General features: G+C 33.1%; 1 protein-coding gene across 7 annotated transcripts in view; it reads left to right on the forward strand.

Moving 5' to 3' along the window:
- The window catches only part of CACNA2D1 (calcium voltage-gated channel auxiliary subunit alpha2delta 1), a 462827-nt gene that overhangs the window by 438049 nt on the left and 5268 nt on the right, over nt 1-19510 (forward strand). For all 7 annotated transcript variants that reach the window (XM_019746896.3, XM_019746894.3, XM_019746897.3 and 4 more), the window contains 4 exons: nt 492-547; nt 992-1121; nt 3241-3350; nt 4909-4991. In XM_019746896.3, coding sequence (XP_019602455.1) covers nt 492-547; nt 992-1121; nt 3241-3350; nt 4909-4991 — 379 coding nt within the window. The remainder of the gene's footprint in view (nt 1-491; nt 548-991; nt 1122-3240; nt 3351-4908; nt 4992-19510) is intronic.

Here is a 19510-nt window from a genome sequence, read left to right on the forward strand (position 1 = left end):
CATTATGTATTTACTAATACATTCTGTGTTGTAAAGTGAATAGTTTGTAAACCCGTGGCACACATGGAGTCATTTTTGTTTGTTTTGGGGGATTTTTCTTCCACAGAGTTTTAAAAACTAAAATAAGGAGAAAACCCTAAGTTGAAAACTACAAAATGAAATGTTGACATTCTCCCTCTGAGAGTTACCACTTCTGCAGACTCTCATTTCATCTTAGGCCCCTTCCCACATATGTGTCACTCATTGGTCCTAAACACATCTGTTTTCATGACTTCTTTAACAAGAAAATATTTACGTTTTGTGTACTTTAAAAAATACTTATGTGGAAGTGCTTGCACCTAAACCTTTTATTAGCAAATTCACAATCTTTTTCCAAACAGATGAAAAAGAAATGTTTTTGTGTATATGCAAAAATATGCAAGTTTTTGTTATATGATTTATCAAAGATATTATCTAGATTTTTATCATAATTGTTCACATTTAAAATTCAGGTCAATTCTACAGCAATTTCTCCTAAGTTTGACCTTCCCACGACTTCTTGAAGCAGGTACGTAAATGCTCAGGTATTGTCATAATAACAACTAAAATTTTATTTTTGGATGTGCTGAGTTCAGGAAACTCAGTGAGAAAGTGTGTGTGTGTGTGTGTGTGTGTGTTTCTGTGTGTGTGTGTGTGAGAGAGAGAGAGAGAGAGAAGAGATATCATTCATTTGAGACGCGTAAGTTAAAATAGTTTTGTCAAAACTTTCCTGATACTTTAGAAACTATCCTCTGTCACATTGGACTCTATTTAATAGCTACTAAGTATTTGAATTAATTTATGTTATTGATGTTTATTGGGTACCTATTATGGGCTGCCAGTATATTACACAGCAGTAAACAAGCCAATCAGGGTGCCTATTCTTATACATTTGTTTTGCTCTAGAGAAACAAAGGCTCTGGGGAAATGCCTATAATGTCCCCTCATAATGGTGGTCTTTGTTTCTCCACAGTTGAGATGGAAGACGATGATTTTACATCCTCTCTGTCAAAACAGAGTTGCATTACTGAACAAACCCAGTATTTCTTCGATAATGATAGTAAATCATTCAGTGGTGTATTAGACTGCGGAAACTGTTCCAGGTAATTTGTTTCTTCATTTCTGGACTAGTCCTACTTCACTAAAAATTGTACTCACATTTATAATCTTTATGGAAAATAATGGAGATTACTGTTTCAGTCTGAGAGAGATAAGTAACTGTTTTAGGTTGAAAACATCAGAGATCTTGAGTTTCTCTGTAGATTTTTAAAATTTTAAATTTTTAAAATTAACTCTAACTTTGATAACTTATAATCCCTTCAATTGTAATATTATATGATCAAGAAATCCGTACCCACTTTTAGGCAGAACACAGAGAAATCTGATTATATTTTAATGTATTTTTTTGTCTAAAAGAACCTATATTAAAATGTTTGTAATATAGAAAAAAATTGCAGTATATTCATTCTAATAAGATTAATTCCATTAGTAAGTCTAAGTAATTCTCAGCCAAAAATATGATTTTTTTTTACATGGTTACTAAACAGGTTTATAAAAAATATTCAGTGATGTTTCACTTCTGCTTTTCACTGAAATTTGTGCTGAAGATATATTTGATTTGAAATTGAAAGAACTAGGAGAAAATATCATTTCCTAAAATCAAAGTTAATGTTAGTCATCAATATCCATAAAACATCTTGAAAATTTTTTGAAAGGTAGAGAATTTAATTTTGTTGTAATGGGATGCAATTTTGTTGTAAGAGAAGAAAGGCACGGTGTGGATTTTTGAAGTTTTGAGACGAAAGTGATAATCCATGTCACAGGATACCTGAGAACAGAGCAGAAAGGCACAGCTCATAAAGCAAAGAGTTGGGATACTTTGTTTTTAGGAAGTTGGGGCAGGTTATTCTAGAAGAAATGTTAACATAGAGAAGAGGAAATATGAGGAGATGAGGTAATCTGAGCATGTGAAAGGGCTGGGATGGTTAGTTGCTAGGCTTTCAGAAAAGAAGTCTGCAACTATTAAAAAATATTTTCAGGAATGGGTTAAATGAAACTAGTATGGATTTTTAATAGATGTGATCAATGTGATTTTATGACTGACTTCAGCAAATCTCTATGTCCTAAGGGAAGGTAGAGGGTATGAAAAGGAGCAGAAAGGGGAGGAGAATCAGGCATGAATTCAAGAAAAATGCAGCCCATCTCGTTTAGAGATTAATGTATTAGGCTATCAACTTCGAGAAACAATATGGTAGTATGTTTAATGGGTATATCAGAAACAGTTTCACAATTATTTGGCCTTTCATTAATTGATACACAGTAATAGCAATGTATGCTTTGAAAGTTGACTAAATTAAATTGTGAAAATCAGTATAACCAAAGTATTAAGTTGAACCATGGTTTCTTTTGATTTGCTTTTTCCTTGTGTCCCAATTTCAATGGGGAAAAAAGCAAGAATTTCACACTTCTTTGAAAATATATAATCATAAAGAAATTACTGTTTAATGACAGATTGACATTTTTATCTCAGTTGCTAAACATGGCAGAAACGGCATAAGGTGTGGAAAAAAACTGCATGGAATACAGACCTTGATTTTGTCTATATCTGTATTGTCCGATTCAGTAGTTAGTTACTGCCACAGGTGGCTCTTTCAGTTACAATTAATATGAAGATTGTGTGTCTCAGTCACACTAGTCACATTTCAGGCACTCAATACCCTTACTTGGCTATTGTTTACCATACTGAATAAAGCAGGAAACATTTCCATCTTCACAGAAAGTTTGCGGAACAGCTCTGATCTAGACTTTATTCTGCCATTAGTTAGGGCAAGATGCTTAGCTTTTTTTGTGCTCCTAGTTTTCTTGTCTGTAAAATAAGGCAACCTTGGCATATTTCCAGTGATAAAGACCTCAATTCCTTAAACATGTAAAATCAAACACTTTTTTCTGTGAGATTCAACAATGAAACAGTGAAGACTAACACATAAACACACTGAATACGTCTGTTGCAATATTTTAGTATTCATTTGAGAGAGGTAAGATGTGCAAACTAATAAATAAAGCACAGTAATCTATCTCTAAAATCATTCTCATTCTGTCTTACTGTTTGTTAGTGATGTCATACTTTGTCTTTCATTTTAATATGTAAGAATTTTTTAAAGAAATTTATTTCATTCCCAAAAGATAATATTCTTGTATTTTTTTTAAATATTTATTTTGCAGGATCTTTCATGTAGAAAAACTTATGAACACCAACTTAGTATTCATAATGGTTGAGAGCAAAGGGACTTGTCCCTGTGACACCCGACTGCTCATACAGGCAGAGCAGACTTGTATCCTTTGACATCAGAGAGGTTTGGAATGGAAAAACCATCTTAAAGTAATGCATGCTTAACCTTGTCAAGTGCTTACGCTCATAAAAAGAAAAATAGAGTGATCACCTCAAGGAGGCAGAATGGACACCTCATGCAAAATTTGGTTTCCATGTTAAGACTAATGATACTACACGTGCACCAAAAGAATATGAAAAGTTTCTTATTTGCTTACTTGCATAATGAGGCTTTGTGGAGAGAGCAACGCAGGTTCCCAAGGAGATTGGAAAGTGGCTTGAGAGAACAGGGAGTAGCAACTAGCTTGGGCTTTTCTGGTGGTTCAGGAGTGGTGCTGGGTACCTGTGCTGGCTGGGGCTTGCATGTCTCAAATTTCCAAGTGGCGCCAAAGGAGGAAACACTTGAACTTCCCTATCTGCTTGTCTTGATGTGGGACAGAAGGAAATAGGGAGTTGTTGTGCAGGGTGTCATGCGGGGGTCTCTGCTCCCGCTCCCCACATAAGAACTCAGGATATGGTGAGCCCAAAAAGGACCACCCACAGAGCCATAGATAGGGGAGTCATCCCACTATAGTCTCTCTGGCGGCTGGGTTGGAGAAACAGGAAGCAGAAGCCACACTGTTCGCAACCCTCACTGCGCTGCTTGCAGGCTCAGCCACCATCTTCTTGCTAGCCCTCATTTTCTGCTAGCGTAGCCACAGCAGTTATATTAGTGGCCAATGGCTCACTGGTTACAGCTGACGGCCAACTAACCATAGCTGATGGCCATCCAATCACATTTGATGGTCATTTACTACCTGAGCCAGCACCTTTCTACGTGAGGCCAAGAGCCTGGAAACTGCTCTTTGGGGCTCTGTCCCCACAAGAGTGTTGTGGCTTGAAAGCTGTCAATAGTCAGTCATCCAAAATGTAGTCAGATATGGTATATACATACAATGAAATATTATTCAGCCTTAAAAAGGAAGGAAATCTTGTCCTATACTACAACTGCAATGTCAGTAACACCAGAACTACTTCTGTTGGTAAACATATGAAGTGATGTACAATGACTATTAAAACATTTTAGGCAGAGGTTCTGTAGAATGCCTATAATTTTTGCATTTACCCATGCCGTATTTTGGAAAAAAAAAAAAAAAAAAGTTCTCGCCTGTGTTTAGAATTGTCGTTTATTAGAAATTAGTTTACTTTTCTTACTAAATAGGTTACACATAGGTCCTCCCTTGTGCTGTTTTTTTGCAAGTATGACCCAACGTAATCCTCTGCATCATTTGTACATTTTGTTCACTTATATGCTACAAATATTTATTGAGCACTTGCTATGTGCCAGGAACTGTATACAGTAAAAATTTTTAAAGTTGATCTCTTCATGCAGCTCTTAATCTAACAAGAGAAAATTTGTAGCAGTTTAGTTCCTTAAATTTCTAAGTACTTGAACTGGTTGTGTTGGACCAGAGTAATTGTATAGGTATCTCGTACTTGCTTTGGAAAATAAATATATTGCACTGTCTTTCTTTAAGGATGTGTAAACAAATAACCTCATATTCCTTAACGAGTTTCTTTAGCCGATGGTCCAGATCCTTGTGATATGGTTAAGCAACCCAGATACCGAAAAGGGCCGGATGTCTGCTTTGATAACAATGTCCTGGTAAGAACAAATATTTACTGTATTAAATACTATAGCTCAATGGTCATTGGCCACAAGAATTTAAAGAGACAAATTGCAATTTTAACTGAAACATGATGTCTTAACCATAGTGTTTCTCATTAACATGATGTACTTGCTGGTAAACAAGAGTTTTCATTTCAATATTTTTCATGGTCCGCATAAGCTTAACAGTTGCTTCTTCTTTCTGTCCTTCCCACAGAAATTGTACTTTCAAACACAATTCCAATTAATTTACTAATAAGCTAAGGTTACAAATCGGATGATTTTAAAAACTTCCTCATATATAGTAACTGGCTTACAGTATATGAGTTGCCTACCTTTGTTTACATTCAGTCTTGAACGTATTAAAGTTACTTTTTTCAGTTTGTCTTTAGTCCTTATTCAGGGTATTTAAAAACCTGTTAAACAGCTACTGTTTTGTATGTCTACCTTTTTTTACATGATTTCTGAGTCTCTCATATGTTAGATTTATATTATATTCTTAACTGTATTATTTTTATATTCTTTGAAATTAGTCCAAATCAATTAAGTTGATAAAATTTCACAAAGCATGTTAAATGTATGTTATTTAAACACAACTACTGATTTTCTTATAGGCCAGCTGTCTTCCTCTAACAAACACTACTCTGACTTACTGGGTCTGTAATCAGCTTTATGCTTTTCAAATGATTTTACTAAGAAACTTTATTCTCAAACAAAAACTACAAAATGCCTGCCCACATTTAAAAACTAATTTTAAATATAATATTCATCAAAGTGTGCCTTTACATTGAGTGGCTTGCACACACTGATGAGCGTGCAAACACAGACCATTATCGTCTTAGGAATGGTTTATTCTAAAAACATGTCAGATCATCTGTTGATTAATGTGCATTAATAGAGGTTGTTATGTATTTATTTAGAATAGACTTACCTATTTTACCTATTATGTACTTATTTACTCCAATACACATTGTCACATTTGTCCCAGAAAAAAATAAGGCATTTCCATAAACATATACTATGCAATTTGATAATACAAATCAGAATTGGAGCAAAAAAGGAATAAAATCAGTGATGGTGAATAAGGCTAAAAAAGCAAGATGTTTTAGCAAGGAAATCTCTTATCCCTGTGAGGACAATTGCTCATTCTTCTTTGATGGGGAAAGTTATTCAAAGTTGCAGGTGATTTTCTTTTTCATTAACCCAGTTAGACTTAAAATTCAAGTCTGAAAATTCAGGTCTGAGGACTTCTGCGGCTTTTTCTACTACACCTTCAGGAGCTTTGCCCATGTCAAATCATTCCCCAAAGGATGTTGCAAGTGGGCCTAAGGGTAGTGTTTGCTCGTAGGGAAACTTCACTCATCAGCTCTTTGCCTGAGGTTAAATTCATGCAGATGCGCTTTAAAGATCATATAAAAACCCTATTCTCAAAATATTTTCACCCTGGGAGACTCTTTTTGATTGAGGCATTAAAAAGATTTGAAAATACAGAAAGTTTCCAATATTCAAGTTCCTATAAATTCTACAGCAATTGATTGTGTGTGAAAGTACATCTCTTGCTCAGTAGCTTCATGTACTAATAATATCTTGGTAATGCTTATTTGCAATGGTCGCTGTAAATCGGCTCTGCATGGAGGCTCACATAAACTGCCCACTGCCAGCAAATTGCATGAAATCTCATCTTGTGTGTCTTCTTTCCTGTGTTTTCTGTCTTTTTCCTGTACTTGCTACTTTGCCCGTTATTAATAGGATCAACTTATATGCACACCGAATCGTGCCTGTACCATGATGTCAGCTCCTATCTTCATTTTACTGCAAGTTTTCATGTGGTGTGGATGGTCAGTCACTTTCTCTAATTTTTCTTTGTTTTTGTGTTTGGCTTGAAATTAAAAAAAAAATAATAATAATAATCCATATCCCTACGTGCACTATCACAACTGTCTTGAAACCAGATTATTAAAATCCTAGCACAAATGTTTTGCAAATAGCTAATTTCAAATGTTGCAAAAGTTTTTCATCTTAAACAGAACATAACAGCATCCTACAGTTATTTAAAAATCAGTATATTCTCATAGGATTTGTTATAAAGATTAAGTCAATGTGGAAAAAAATTATACATTCTTCATGATGTCTTACTTACTAAAGAAAAATATACTAAAGATAATCTGTAGAGCTGGTCATCTCAATTTATTTTCAAAAGATGCTAACATAAAATTAATGAATCATTTCAGTTTTGTTTAATAACTCAATCATTCTACTTTTTCTTTTCTTTTATAAACAAATATGGTTTAAACAACGTTTTAGATTTTTCCTACCAAAATATTGATGTTCTTACTAAAATGTTTTAGTATAAGTGCTTTAAATTTCTAAGTTTGTTTTACTTAATATTACTTACATTATCTAGGGCAACATTGTCATTATTTGATAGCCTTTTGACAAACTTCTGAATTTTATAAGGAATATGACTAAATAGGTGTCTAGGGCCTGAGCTTGTGTTCAGGGTTCCACTTACGGTTTTGCAGTTTCTTTTCTGGTTCTCTGGAATCACCACGATTGTTGTTACTAGAGCAACTTTTGTTGTGTTCTTTCTTCATTGTTGTCCAGGTATTCATTGATTAGGAAACCACTAGATGGAGATGTGGTCATTACTATGAATAGAGTGAGCTTATCAGAGGAGGAAAAAAGTGGAGTAGCAGAGGGAGTTTCAGAAAACAATTAAATTTGTTCTGGGATAATAAAATAATGGTTTTCACAGTAAAAATTCCAAGTGAAGGAAACCTAGGTGGTTTTAATACTTTAAAAAGACCAAAATTAAATAATCCCTCTCTACAAACATTTTTAATTGATATATAGGTAGCTATTTGAAATATCATTGATCCCTTAAAGAAGGGATTGCTTAAAGAAAATTACATAGGTAATCATACCATTTATATATTTAAAGTGTTGCAAAATCATATTTTCTATACCTGTCCCTAATTGTAATTGTAATATTAATGACTAAACTGAAGCTTATGGGTAAAAAGTTGTTACATTATATTCTATAGGTGAAGAATAGTATAAAAATTTACTATACTTTCAAAAGTTTACTTCTCTCAATCACAGAATTTTTAGATAAGATTTATAGGCTTCCAACTAGATGAAAAAATGCATGTCAACATCCTTTTGAATAGGTCACTTCCCATTTTACTTTTACCTTAAAAATCTATAGGTAACTTTTTTTTTTCACCTAAGACCCCCCAAAAAATATAATTTTGAATTTTCCTATGATGATATTTTTATTTCTCACCATAACTATCAATTTACCAAGAAAACAAATATCACTACGGACCCAACTGAATGGAATAAATACATTTTCATGAAATAATTTTTAAAAGATAAAAAGAGCATATTTGGGATTCCTTGATACTATTGTGTCCTTGAGGAATATATAATGAATAGTCTTAAGAAGATAAGTAAATGGCATATATTTTGCATTAATAAGACTTAGGTTGGTGATTTAAAAACACATTTATCAGTGTGGAACATTGAATCTGGTCTGTGCAATTTGAGTATTGCTATGATGATATCAAAGGAAGAATTTTCTCTGAAACAATAGAAAATTGAAAGAAATAACAAAATATTCCAAAAATAAAACTGAGAGGTTAGTTGACAGTTGTTCCCCATATTGAGGACCAATAAAGATCCAAGTTTAAGCCACAATGTTAGTCTGGTTATAACTAGGAAATTGTGATAGATTAGGAAAGCTAGAGTGATGGTGTCACTTTGTAAACGGTGATAACGCTAAGCATTTAAAAAGTGACTCTGTCTAAAGCTGGGATCCTTATATTCTGTGGAATCCAAAAAAGATATAATTATAGGTACATAATTATGAAGACCCAAAACATGAGGACTTCATCAGAATACAAGTATTCAAATGAGACCTTTTGATAAGTGCTTTTTGAAGACTAAGTGGTAAAGAACAAAAGATAAACAAACAAATAAATGAAAATTTTATCAAAGAAGAAACTAAAGCATGCCAATAATATGTGCCATTGAAGAAATTCACTACATATATATATATATATATATATATATATATATATATATGCACACATACATTGAAATAGTTAAACAAATATGCAACCTACCTCAAGAGTTAATGAGGTGTGTTAAGGTGCTATGTAGGAGAAAAAAATATTTGTTAGGGATTTTATTCCTATTAAAAGCATTACTGTATAGTATCCACCTGCCTAAATAATTTTAAATATAGATTTTCTTGAAGCTGTAATGGATGACTTAAGTGCAAACATATCTAAATCCAAAAGTTAGCCATCATTTGCTGGATGCCTTCACCAGTGATTTGCCTTTTGAAAGAAATTTAATGATGATTATAATTTAGAAGAGAAAGAATACAAACCTCTCAGCCAAATAACCAAAAACTTTTCTCTTGGGAAAATTTATTTCTAAATTTCAAGTCTTGGTAAATGTGGTTTCCCATGCAAAACACATGAGAAACCATGATCAGGAAACTGAAGAGGCAGACTTTTCATTGTGAATCAACTTACAGAATTCAGGGACTCCGAATAACTTATCTAAACTACCACCTACCAGCCTGAAACAGACATATCTCATCATCACACAGAGGAAATGAAACCGGGGGGGGGGGGAATAACTAAAAATATAAACAATGGAATCAAGCCAGAGAGAATATTTTTCTTTCCATAATACATTTCTAGAATATAAAAATGTATTTTACATTAATAAGAATTTATTTGACAAAATGTATCCTGAATATATTAATGGGTCTTGTTTGTGTGATAAATTTCCATTCTATCAAATTAATACTTAACTAGAACTGGGGCACCCTCCTGGTGAAATGACAAGCCTTTAAGTTAGTATTGTATGTTTGTGGTGTTTCTAACCAATTAATATATGGCTACTTTATTGAGCACCAACTATTCATTTATTAAGTACTTACTGTACACTTACTATGTATCAGACTGCTCTTCTATTTGTGAGATATTTGAGATATGTTTAAACTAACAAACAATTAGTTTTCTTTTTATCTGAAATTCAAATGTAACTGAGCATGCTGTTTTTTATGTAGGTACCCTACCTAGAGGGAAAAAAATATCTGAACAAAGAGAAGAGCAAGTACAAAGGCCCTGAGATAGTAAACACCTTGACTTGTTACAGAGAAAGCCAGTGTTATTGGAGCAAAATGAGTAATGGAGGAGGGAAGAGGAATACAGGAGTATGGAGGAGAGACAGCCAGGCTCCAGACCACACAAGGCTTTGTAGGCCTTGTTAAGAAATTTGGATTTTTGTCTGAGAGTGATCAGAAATTTCAAGAATGGAGTGAAAGGATTTGATTTTTTGGCTTTTAGAAGACTGTTTTCTGGAGAAAAAAAATGTCAAAAGGGCAAGAATAGAAACAATGAAGCAGATTTTGCAGGAGTCTGGGCAAGAAGTCATGGTTACTTGGACATGATATAGTGAAAGTAATAATTTGGGGGATATATTTTAAAGCTAGAGTTATTAAGACATGCTGTTGGATTAGATTTGAGAAAAAGGGAGGAATAGCAGGTGACTTGTTGTCTTTGACCTGATTCACTACTCCTAAATGTGTCATTTAAAAAAATAATGTTTTGAGGCAAGTGTGGGAGCTTTCTGAGATGTAAAAGAGGAGAAGTGGTGGAGCTCAATGAACGTGGAAATCAGAGAAGAATTCATGGCTAAAAATATAAAATGTGAGTTATTGAGGTTCTGGTCCAAGATTGTGACATACGAGGCCCCAAACTTACCTCATCACACAGACATACCAAACCTATACCTATCAACAAAGAAATTCCCTCTGAAAGAAATCCAGCTGAGTGACTCCTACACATTGGGTGAACAAGACAATACCCACATGAGTGGGTAAAAAAGGCTGAGACACTTTATTGCCATAACCTTCACCCCCATCACAGCAACATAAAATCAGGAGGGAATTCAACTCTTAGGTTCTCCCTGAGGAGTGAAGGGTTTAGACACATCTAGCACCCCAACTTTTAAGACTTCCATTTGAGAGATGGGCCCCCAAAATACCCAGCTCTTAAAGTTATTAGGGACTAACATCCATGAGACCCACAAGACTGTAGCAAAGAAACAATTCTTAATGGGCCCATGAGGACTTACCATGGCCATCCTCCCAGGGCTCAGAGAAGAGACAGCAGACAGAAATGCACATCTCCCAGTCTTTCCCGGAAAGAGATCTATTTACGTATTTTAGATGCTGCTTCCTTTTGTTTCAGCCTCCAATCCGCCTGAATCTAGGTCACACTGAGATCACACTCTCCCCCCATCCCCGCCTCCCCCCCCCCCCCAGGACAATGACAAGTGTTGGCACACCCTCAACTACTGGGAGCCACTAAGAAATACCCACTTCAAGACTTGGAGATGTGGCTGTTTCATCTAATGCACAGAAACCTACACAGAGAATCAAAGAAAATGAAGAAACAGAAAATATGTTCTAAACAAAAGAATAAGACAAATTCCACAACAGACCTAATGAAGAAAGAGTGATTGAGTTCAAAATAATGGTCATAAAAATGCTGACCAAAGTTAGGAAAACAAGCATGAACCAAATGAGAACTTCAACAAAGACATTGAAAATATAAGAAAGTACCAAATAAAAGTTACAGAGCTAAGGAGAGTATTAACTGAATGAAAAAATTGAATAGAGAGAGTTCAATAGCAGACTAGATGAAGTGGAAGAAAGTATCAGTATATTCAAAAACGGGGCACTGGATTCATCCAATTTTAGAAGCAAAAGAGAAAAAAATAAAAATAAATAAGAATGAACATAGCTATAAAACAATATCAAGCAGACCAAAATTTGCATTACAGAATCCCAGGAGAAGAGAGACAAAAAGAGGCAGAAAACTTATTTGATGAAATAATTGCTGAAAATTTTCCTGGTGGAGAGAAAGAAACAGATATCTACATCCAGAAAGCCCAGAGTTATAAATTAGAGGAATCTAAAACAGCCACACCAATTGAGGAGTAGGGAATACCTCCAAACTCATTGTATGAGGCTAATGTTATCCTGCTATCAAAACCAAAAAAAGGCATTACAGGAAAACTACATACCAATATCTCTCAAGACCATAGACGCAAAAATTCTAAACAAAATATTAGCAAACAAAATCTAACAATATATAAAATGAACTATACACCACGATTATGTGAGGTTTATCCCACATATGTAAGGCTAATTTAACATATGCAAATCAATATATAATACATCACATTAATAAAATGAAAGAAAAATTACATGATCATATCAATATACATTGTTTTAAAAAGCAGCTTTTGACAAAATTTATCCTTTTAGAATTTATCCTTTAAAGAATTTATCTTTTAATGATAAATTCTTGGCCAAATTGGGTGTAAAGTAACAAAACTCAACATAATAAAGGCCATTTATGACAAGTCCACAGTATTATACTCAATGGAGAAAAGTTGAAAGCTTTTCCTCTAAGATCTTGAACAAGACAAGGATGATTCTCACCACACTTACACAATATTGTAGTAGAAGTCACAGCTAGAGCAATTAAGCAAGACAAAGAGGAAAAAAAGAAGATGCAAATAGGGAAAGTAAAAACTCACTTTGTAGATGATATGACTGTGTATATAAAATACCCAAAGACTTCACCAAAAAAAACTATTAGCACTATTTCAGTAAAGTTGCAGGATACAAAATCAACATGCAAAAAATCAGTTACATTTCTATACACTGAGTATATCTGAAAAAGAAACATCTGAAAAAGAAATAAAGGAAACTGTCCCATTTGCAATAGCATTAAAACAATGAAATACCTAGAAGTAACTTTAACCAAGGATGTGAAAGATCTGTACAATGAAAACTACAAGGCTTTGCCAAAAGAAATCAAATAAGATGCAAACAAATGGAAAGACATCCCATGTTCATAGACTGGAAGAATTAATATGTTAAAATATCCATACTACCCAAAGCCATCTGCAGATTCAATGAAGTCTCCATATAAATATCAGCGAAATTCTTCACAGAAATGGGGGAAAAAAATATAAAGTTTGTGTGGAGCCACAAAAAAATCTTAAACAGCCATAACAACCCTGGAGGGGCGGGGGGGTGGTAAAAGTTGTACGTATCACACTTCCTGATTTCAGACTACACTACAAAGTTATAACAAAACCAGTGTTGTACTGGCATAGAAATAGACACAAAGACTAGTGAAACAGAAGAGAGGCCAGAATTAAATCCCTGCACATACAGTCAACTAATATTCAATAAGGGAGCCAAGAACACCCAATAGGGAAAAGATAGTCTCTTCAACAAATGGTGTTGGAAAACTGGACAAACACATGAAGAACAATGAAATTGAACTTTTACCTTATACTGAAATTAACTGAAAATGGATGAAAATCTTATACATAAATCTCCTGGAAGAAAACAGGGAAGAAGCTTCTTCACATTGGTATTGGCAGTAATTTTTGTATATAACACCAAAAGCACAAACAGTAAAATTAAAAATCAACAAATGGGATGATGTCAAACTTGACTTCTGCACAGAAAAATAAATAATTGTCCCAAAGAAAGAGCAACCTACAGAATGGGAAAAATTGTTTTTCAATCCATATATTGGATATGTGGTTAATAGCCAAATTATACAAAGAAGTGATACAAAGCAAAATTAAAAAAAAAAAAAAATCAACTAATAAATGGGCATAAAAACTAAGTAGGTATTTTTCCCAAAAAGACATCCAAATGGCCAACAGGTACACGAAATATTGCTCAACATCACTAATCACCAGGGAAATACAAATCAAAACCACAGAGTGATATCACCTCACACCTGTTAGAATGGCTTCATCAAGAAGACGAGATAACAAGTGCTGACAAGGATGTGGGAAAAGAGAAACTTTATCACTGTTGGTTGGAATGTAAATTGGTGCAACTAGTATGGAAAACAATATGGAGGTTTCTCAAATAATTAAAAATAGATCAACCATGTGATCCAGTGATTCCACTTCTGGGTGTATACCCAAAGGAAATGAAAACAGGATGTCAAATAGATACCTGTTCTCCCATGTTTATTGCAACGTTGTACACAAAAGCCAAGATAAGAAAACAACCTAAGTGTCCATTATTGAAAAATGGATACACAAGAAGTGGTACACACACACACACAATGTAATATTAGTTTGCCATGAGAAAGGAAGATGTTCTGCCATTTGTAAGAAGATGGATGGACCTGGAACGCATGCTAAGTGAGATAAGTCATACAGAGAAAGACAAGCACTGTATGATATCACTTATATGTGGAATCTGAAAAAGCCAAACTTGGGGTTGCCAGTTTGCTCAGTTGGTTAGAGCGTGAGGCTCGTAATACCAGGGTTGCCAGTTCGATCCCTGCATGGACCAGTGTGAGCTGTGCCTTCCAAAACTATATTGAAACAACTACTTGACTTGGGGCTGATGGGTCCTGGAAAACCACACTTAAAATAAAAAAAAGTTTTTTAAAAAAAGTACAATTAAAAAAAGAAAACACTTTTAAAAATAAATAAAAATTATTTATTTATTTATTTATTTATTTATTTATTTATTTATTTATTTAAAAACATAAAAACAAATATTACCAAAAGATTGGGGGGTTTGGAGAATAGGACAGATGTTGTTCAAGGATACAAACTAAATATGAGTATTAAATAAAATCTACATATTTAATGCACAATACAGTGAATACAGACAACAATATAGTATTATTATCATCAAACTTTGTAAGGGACTAGAACTTAATTATAACAACCACTAAAAAGAAAGGATAATTATTTAATGTGATAGAGGTACTAATTATTGCTAAAATAGCAACCATATTATAATATACATACATCAAATTAACATGTACACCTTAAATTTACACAGTATTATATTTCAATTAAAAAAAGAGAGACCCACACTAAGAAACATTGTAATTAAACTTATCACAGTAAAAGACAAGAGGAGAATCTTAAAAGCATCAAGAGAAAAACAACTTGTTATGTACAAAGGAAACTCTAAGACTATCAGTATATTTTCAGCAGCAAATTTGCAGGCCTTTGGTAGTAGAATGGTACATTCAAAGTGCTAAAGAAAATACCTGACAACCATGTATACTCTACCCAGAAAAACTATGCTTCGGAATTGAAGAAAAGATAAAGAATTTTGAGACAAGCCAAACTTGAAGGAGTTTATAACCACTAGACTGGCCTTACAGGAAATTTTAAAGACACTTCTTTAAGCTAAAACAAAACAGTGCTACAGTGTTTCCCCCAAAATAAGACCTAGCCGGACAATCAGCTCTAATGCATCTGTTAGAGCAAAAATTAATATAAAACCCGGTCTTATTTTACTATAATATAATACCAGGTCTTATATTAATTTTTGCTCTGAAAGAGTCATTAGATCTGATTGTCTGGCTAGACCTTACTTTTGGGGAAACATGTAATTAGTAACAGGAAAACATGTGAAAAAAATAAATCTCATTGGTAAAGATAAATATATAAATTCAGAATAATGTAATGGTAGTGGGTTAATCACATATATCTAGTATGGTTGTTAAAATACAAATGTAGTAAAAACTGTAATACAATAATTAATGGTTACACAAGATAAAATATGTAAATTGTGACTTCAAAAACATAAAAGGTGGTGGGGAGAGGGTTAAAAAAAGCTTTAGAATGTGTTCAAACTTAAGCGGTTACCAACTTAAAATACAGTGTTATAAGATGTTTTACGTAGCCTTTGGTAACCGCAAACCAAAAACATATACTAGATACACTAAAGATAAAGGGAAAGAAATCTAAGCATACCACTACAGAAAAACATCAAATCACACAGGAAGAGAACAAGAGAAGAAAAAAGAAACAAAGGAATTTCAAAACAGTCAGAAAACAATTAACAAAATGGTAGTAAGTCCATACCTATCAATAATTACTTTAAATGTAAATGGACTAAATTCTCCAACGAAAAGACACAGAGTGGATAAATGGATTTTAAAAAACAAGACATAATTATATGCTGTGTACAAGAGACACACTTCAACTTTAAAGACACATACAGACTGAAGGTGAAGGAATGAAAAACGACATTCCATGAAAATAAAAAAAATAAAAAAAAAAGAAAGTCTGATTTGCTATTCTTAGACAAAATAGACTTTAACACAAAAACTGTAATAAGAGACGAAGGTCATTGTATAATGATAAAGGAATCATTTAACAAGAAGATATAACATTTGTAAATATTTATGCACCAACATAGAAGCACCTAAATATATTCAGCTAATACTAAGGCCAATATTCTTGATGAACATAGATGCAAAAATCCTCAACAAAATAGTAGCAAACTGAATTCAACAATACATTAAATGGTATATGAATACCATAGTGACATGGGATTTATTCCAAGGATGTAAGGATGGCTTAACATCTCAAATTAATTAATATAATACACCATATTAACAAAATGAGAGATAAAAATGATAGGATAACCTCAATAAATGCACAGAAAGCATTTATTAAATTTAATAATATGATTTTGATAAAACTCAACAATGATGGTAATAAAGTACATACCTCAACATAATAACAGCCGTCTATGACATGTCCACAGCTAATAACATCATACTCAATGGTAAAAAGCTAAAAGATTTTCCTCTAAAATTAGGAACAAGACAAGAATGCCATCTCTCACCATTGTTATTCAACATAGTACTGAAAATCCTAGACAGAGCAATTAGGCAATAAAAAGAAATAAAAGACATCTAAATTAGAAATGGAAAAGTAAGACTTTATTTGCAGATAACATGATCTTATATATACAAAGCCCTAAAGATCCCAAAGCTATTAGAATTTATAAACGAATTTGGTACAATTACAAGATACAAAGTCAATATACAAAAGTCAGTTGCACTTCTATACACTAATGAACTAGCAAAAAAAAAAAAAAAAAAAAGAAAAGAAATTAAGAAAACATCTAAATTACAATTGAATCAAAAAGAATAAAGTACCTAGGAATAAATTTAACCGTAGAAGTGAAAGCCCTGTGTGCTGAAAACTATAAAACATTAATGAAAGAAATTGAAGAAAACACAAATAAGTGAAATGGCAGTGTTCATAAATTAGAAGAATTAATATTTTTAAACTATCCACACTACCCAACGCCATCTACAAATTCAGTGCAATCCCTATCAAAATTCCAGTGGCATTTTCCACAAACAATCCTACAATATGTATGAGACCACAAAAATCCTGAATAGCTAAAGTAATCTTGAGAAAGAATGAAGGTGGAGGCATCACACTTCTTGATTTCAAACTATATTACACAACTACAGTAGTCAAAACAGCATAGTACTGCCATTTAAAAAAGAAAAATAAATAGATGAATGGAACAGAATTTAAAGCCCAGAAATAAACCCATATATATATATATATATATATATATATATATATATATATATATATATATATGTTATATATATGTATGTATATGTTATATATATATATATATATATAGTGAATTAATTTATGACAAAGGAACAATGAATATACACTGGGTAAAGGATAGTTTCTTCATTAAATGCTGCTGGGAAAGTTGAACAGCCACATGCAAAGAATTGACACTGGACCACGATCTTGCACTATGCACACAAAAAAACTCAAATAAACAGTGAGACTACATCAAACTTAAAAGATTCTGCACAGCAAAGGAAACCAAAAATATTAAATTTATTAAGTTAGTGCAAAAGTAATTGCGGTTTTTGCAATTATTTTTAACTTTTTAAACCACAATTACTTTTGCACCAACCTAATACCAAATGGGAGACAATTTACAACTCATATATCTGATACAGGGTCACCATCCAAACTATATAAAGAATCCAACTCAATATAAAAAAAATAATAATGTGATGAAAAAATGGACAGACTATCTGAACAGACTTTTTTTTCCAAGGAAGACATACAGATGGCCAACAGGTACATGAAAAGATGATCAACACCACAAAGAACATCAGAGAAATACAAATAAAACCCACAATGAACGCTCTTGTTAGCGGGGCTGTTGTCAAAAAGAAGAAATAACAAATGTTGGCAAGGATGGGGAGAAAAGGGAAGCATGGTACATTGTTGGTGGGAATGTAAATCGGTGCAGCCACTATGGAACAGAGGATGGAGGTTCCTCAAAACATTAAAAATGGAACTACGATGTTAACCAGAAATTCTACTTCTGGGTGTTTATCCAAAGAAAATGAAAACACTAACTAAGAAAGATATATGCACCCCTATATTCAATGCAGCATTATTTATAATAGTCAAGAGAGACAAATTAAATATTTATAGAAATAATGGAATTTTATTCAGCCATAAAAAAATCAAATCTTGCTATTTTCAACAACATGAGTGCACCTTGAGAGCATTATGATAAGTGAAATAGGCCAGACAGAAAAAGAGAAATACTGCATGGTATCACTTATATATGGAATCTGAAAAAGAAATCAAAAATCAAAAAATCAAACTCATACAAAGAGTAGAAAAATGGTTGTCAGAGGCTGGGGGAAATAGGGAGAGTTTGGTAAAAGGGTTAGACTTTCAGATGAATGAGGTCTGAGGATCTAATAAAACATGGTGACTATAGTTTATGATTATGTTGGTTACACTGTAAAACTGAAATTTGCTAAGCAGTAGATATTAAATATTCTCACCAAAGGAAAAAACATTTATAAATATGTGGTGATGAATGTGTTATCTTGATGGGAGCAATTATTTCACAGTATATGTCAAATCACCACAGTGTACACTTTAAATCTCTTACAATTATTTTGTCAATTATAACAAAAAAGCTGAATTAAAACAAAAAAATGAAGCTCGTTTTCATATTTAAAAAATTGAAGTATGAGTTATTGACAAATATGTGAAATGTAAAGCTGTAGAACTAAGTTAGATCACCTAGGGAGAAAGGATAAAGAAGAGCAAGAACTAACCTCTGGAAACATCTCACATGTATGGATCATAAAGACACGGAGGTCAAGCCAAAGAGTGTAAGATGGACCACAAACAAGGTTGGAGGGAAACCAGAAGATGTGTTAGATAAAATTGCATGAGAAAATGTTTCAAGGAGAGAATATTGTACATTGTCAAATGCTCCTGAAAAGTCAAATAGGATGGGGACTAAGAATTTATTTTTTTTGAATGATTCCCTTTAGATTTAGGGCATATCTTTGAAAAATGAAATTTTCCTAATAAATGCTTTTTTCTCAGTCTTCTCTGAAACAGAAAAAAAAGAGTTCTGTAGCTTTAAAATACAATTCAAGAAAGAAATTTTACTTATTTACTGGGTGGCAGGCACTGAATTAAACCCTCGTATACAAAAAGATCTAATATTCTGTTCTCTGGGAGTTCAATCTGCGCAATTATTCTGAATAGAACAGCTATTTATTTACTTGTTTGTTTATTTACTTACATAGCCTATTATTTTGATT

This window comes from Rhinolophus sinicus, chromosome 4, assembly GCF_057876585.1.
Source record: "Rhinolophus sinicus isolate RSI-liver-muscle chromosome 4, RSI-T2T, whole genome shotgun sequence".
Lineage (NCBI taxonomy): Eukaryota > Metazoa > Chordata > Mammalia > Chiroptera > Rhinolophidae > Rhinolophus > Rhinolophus sinicus.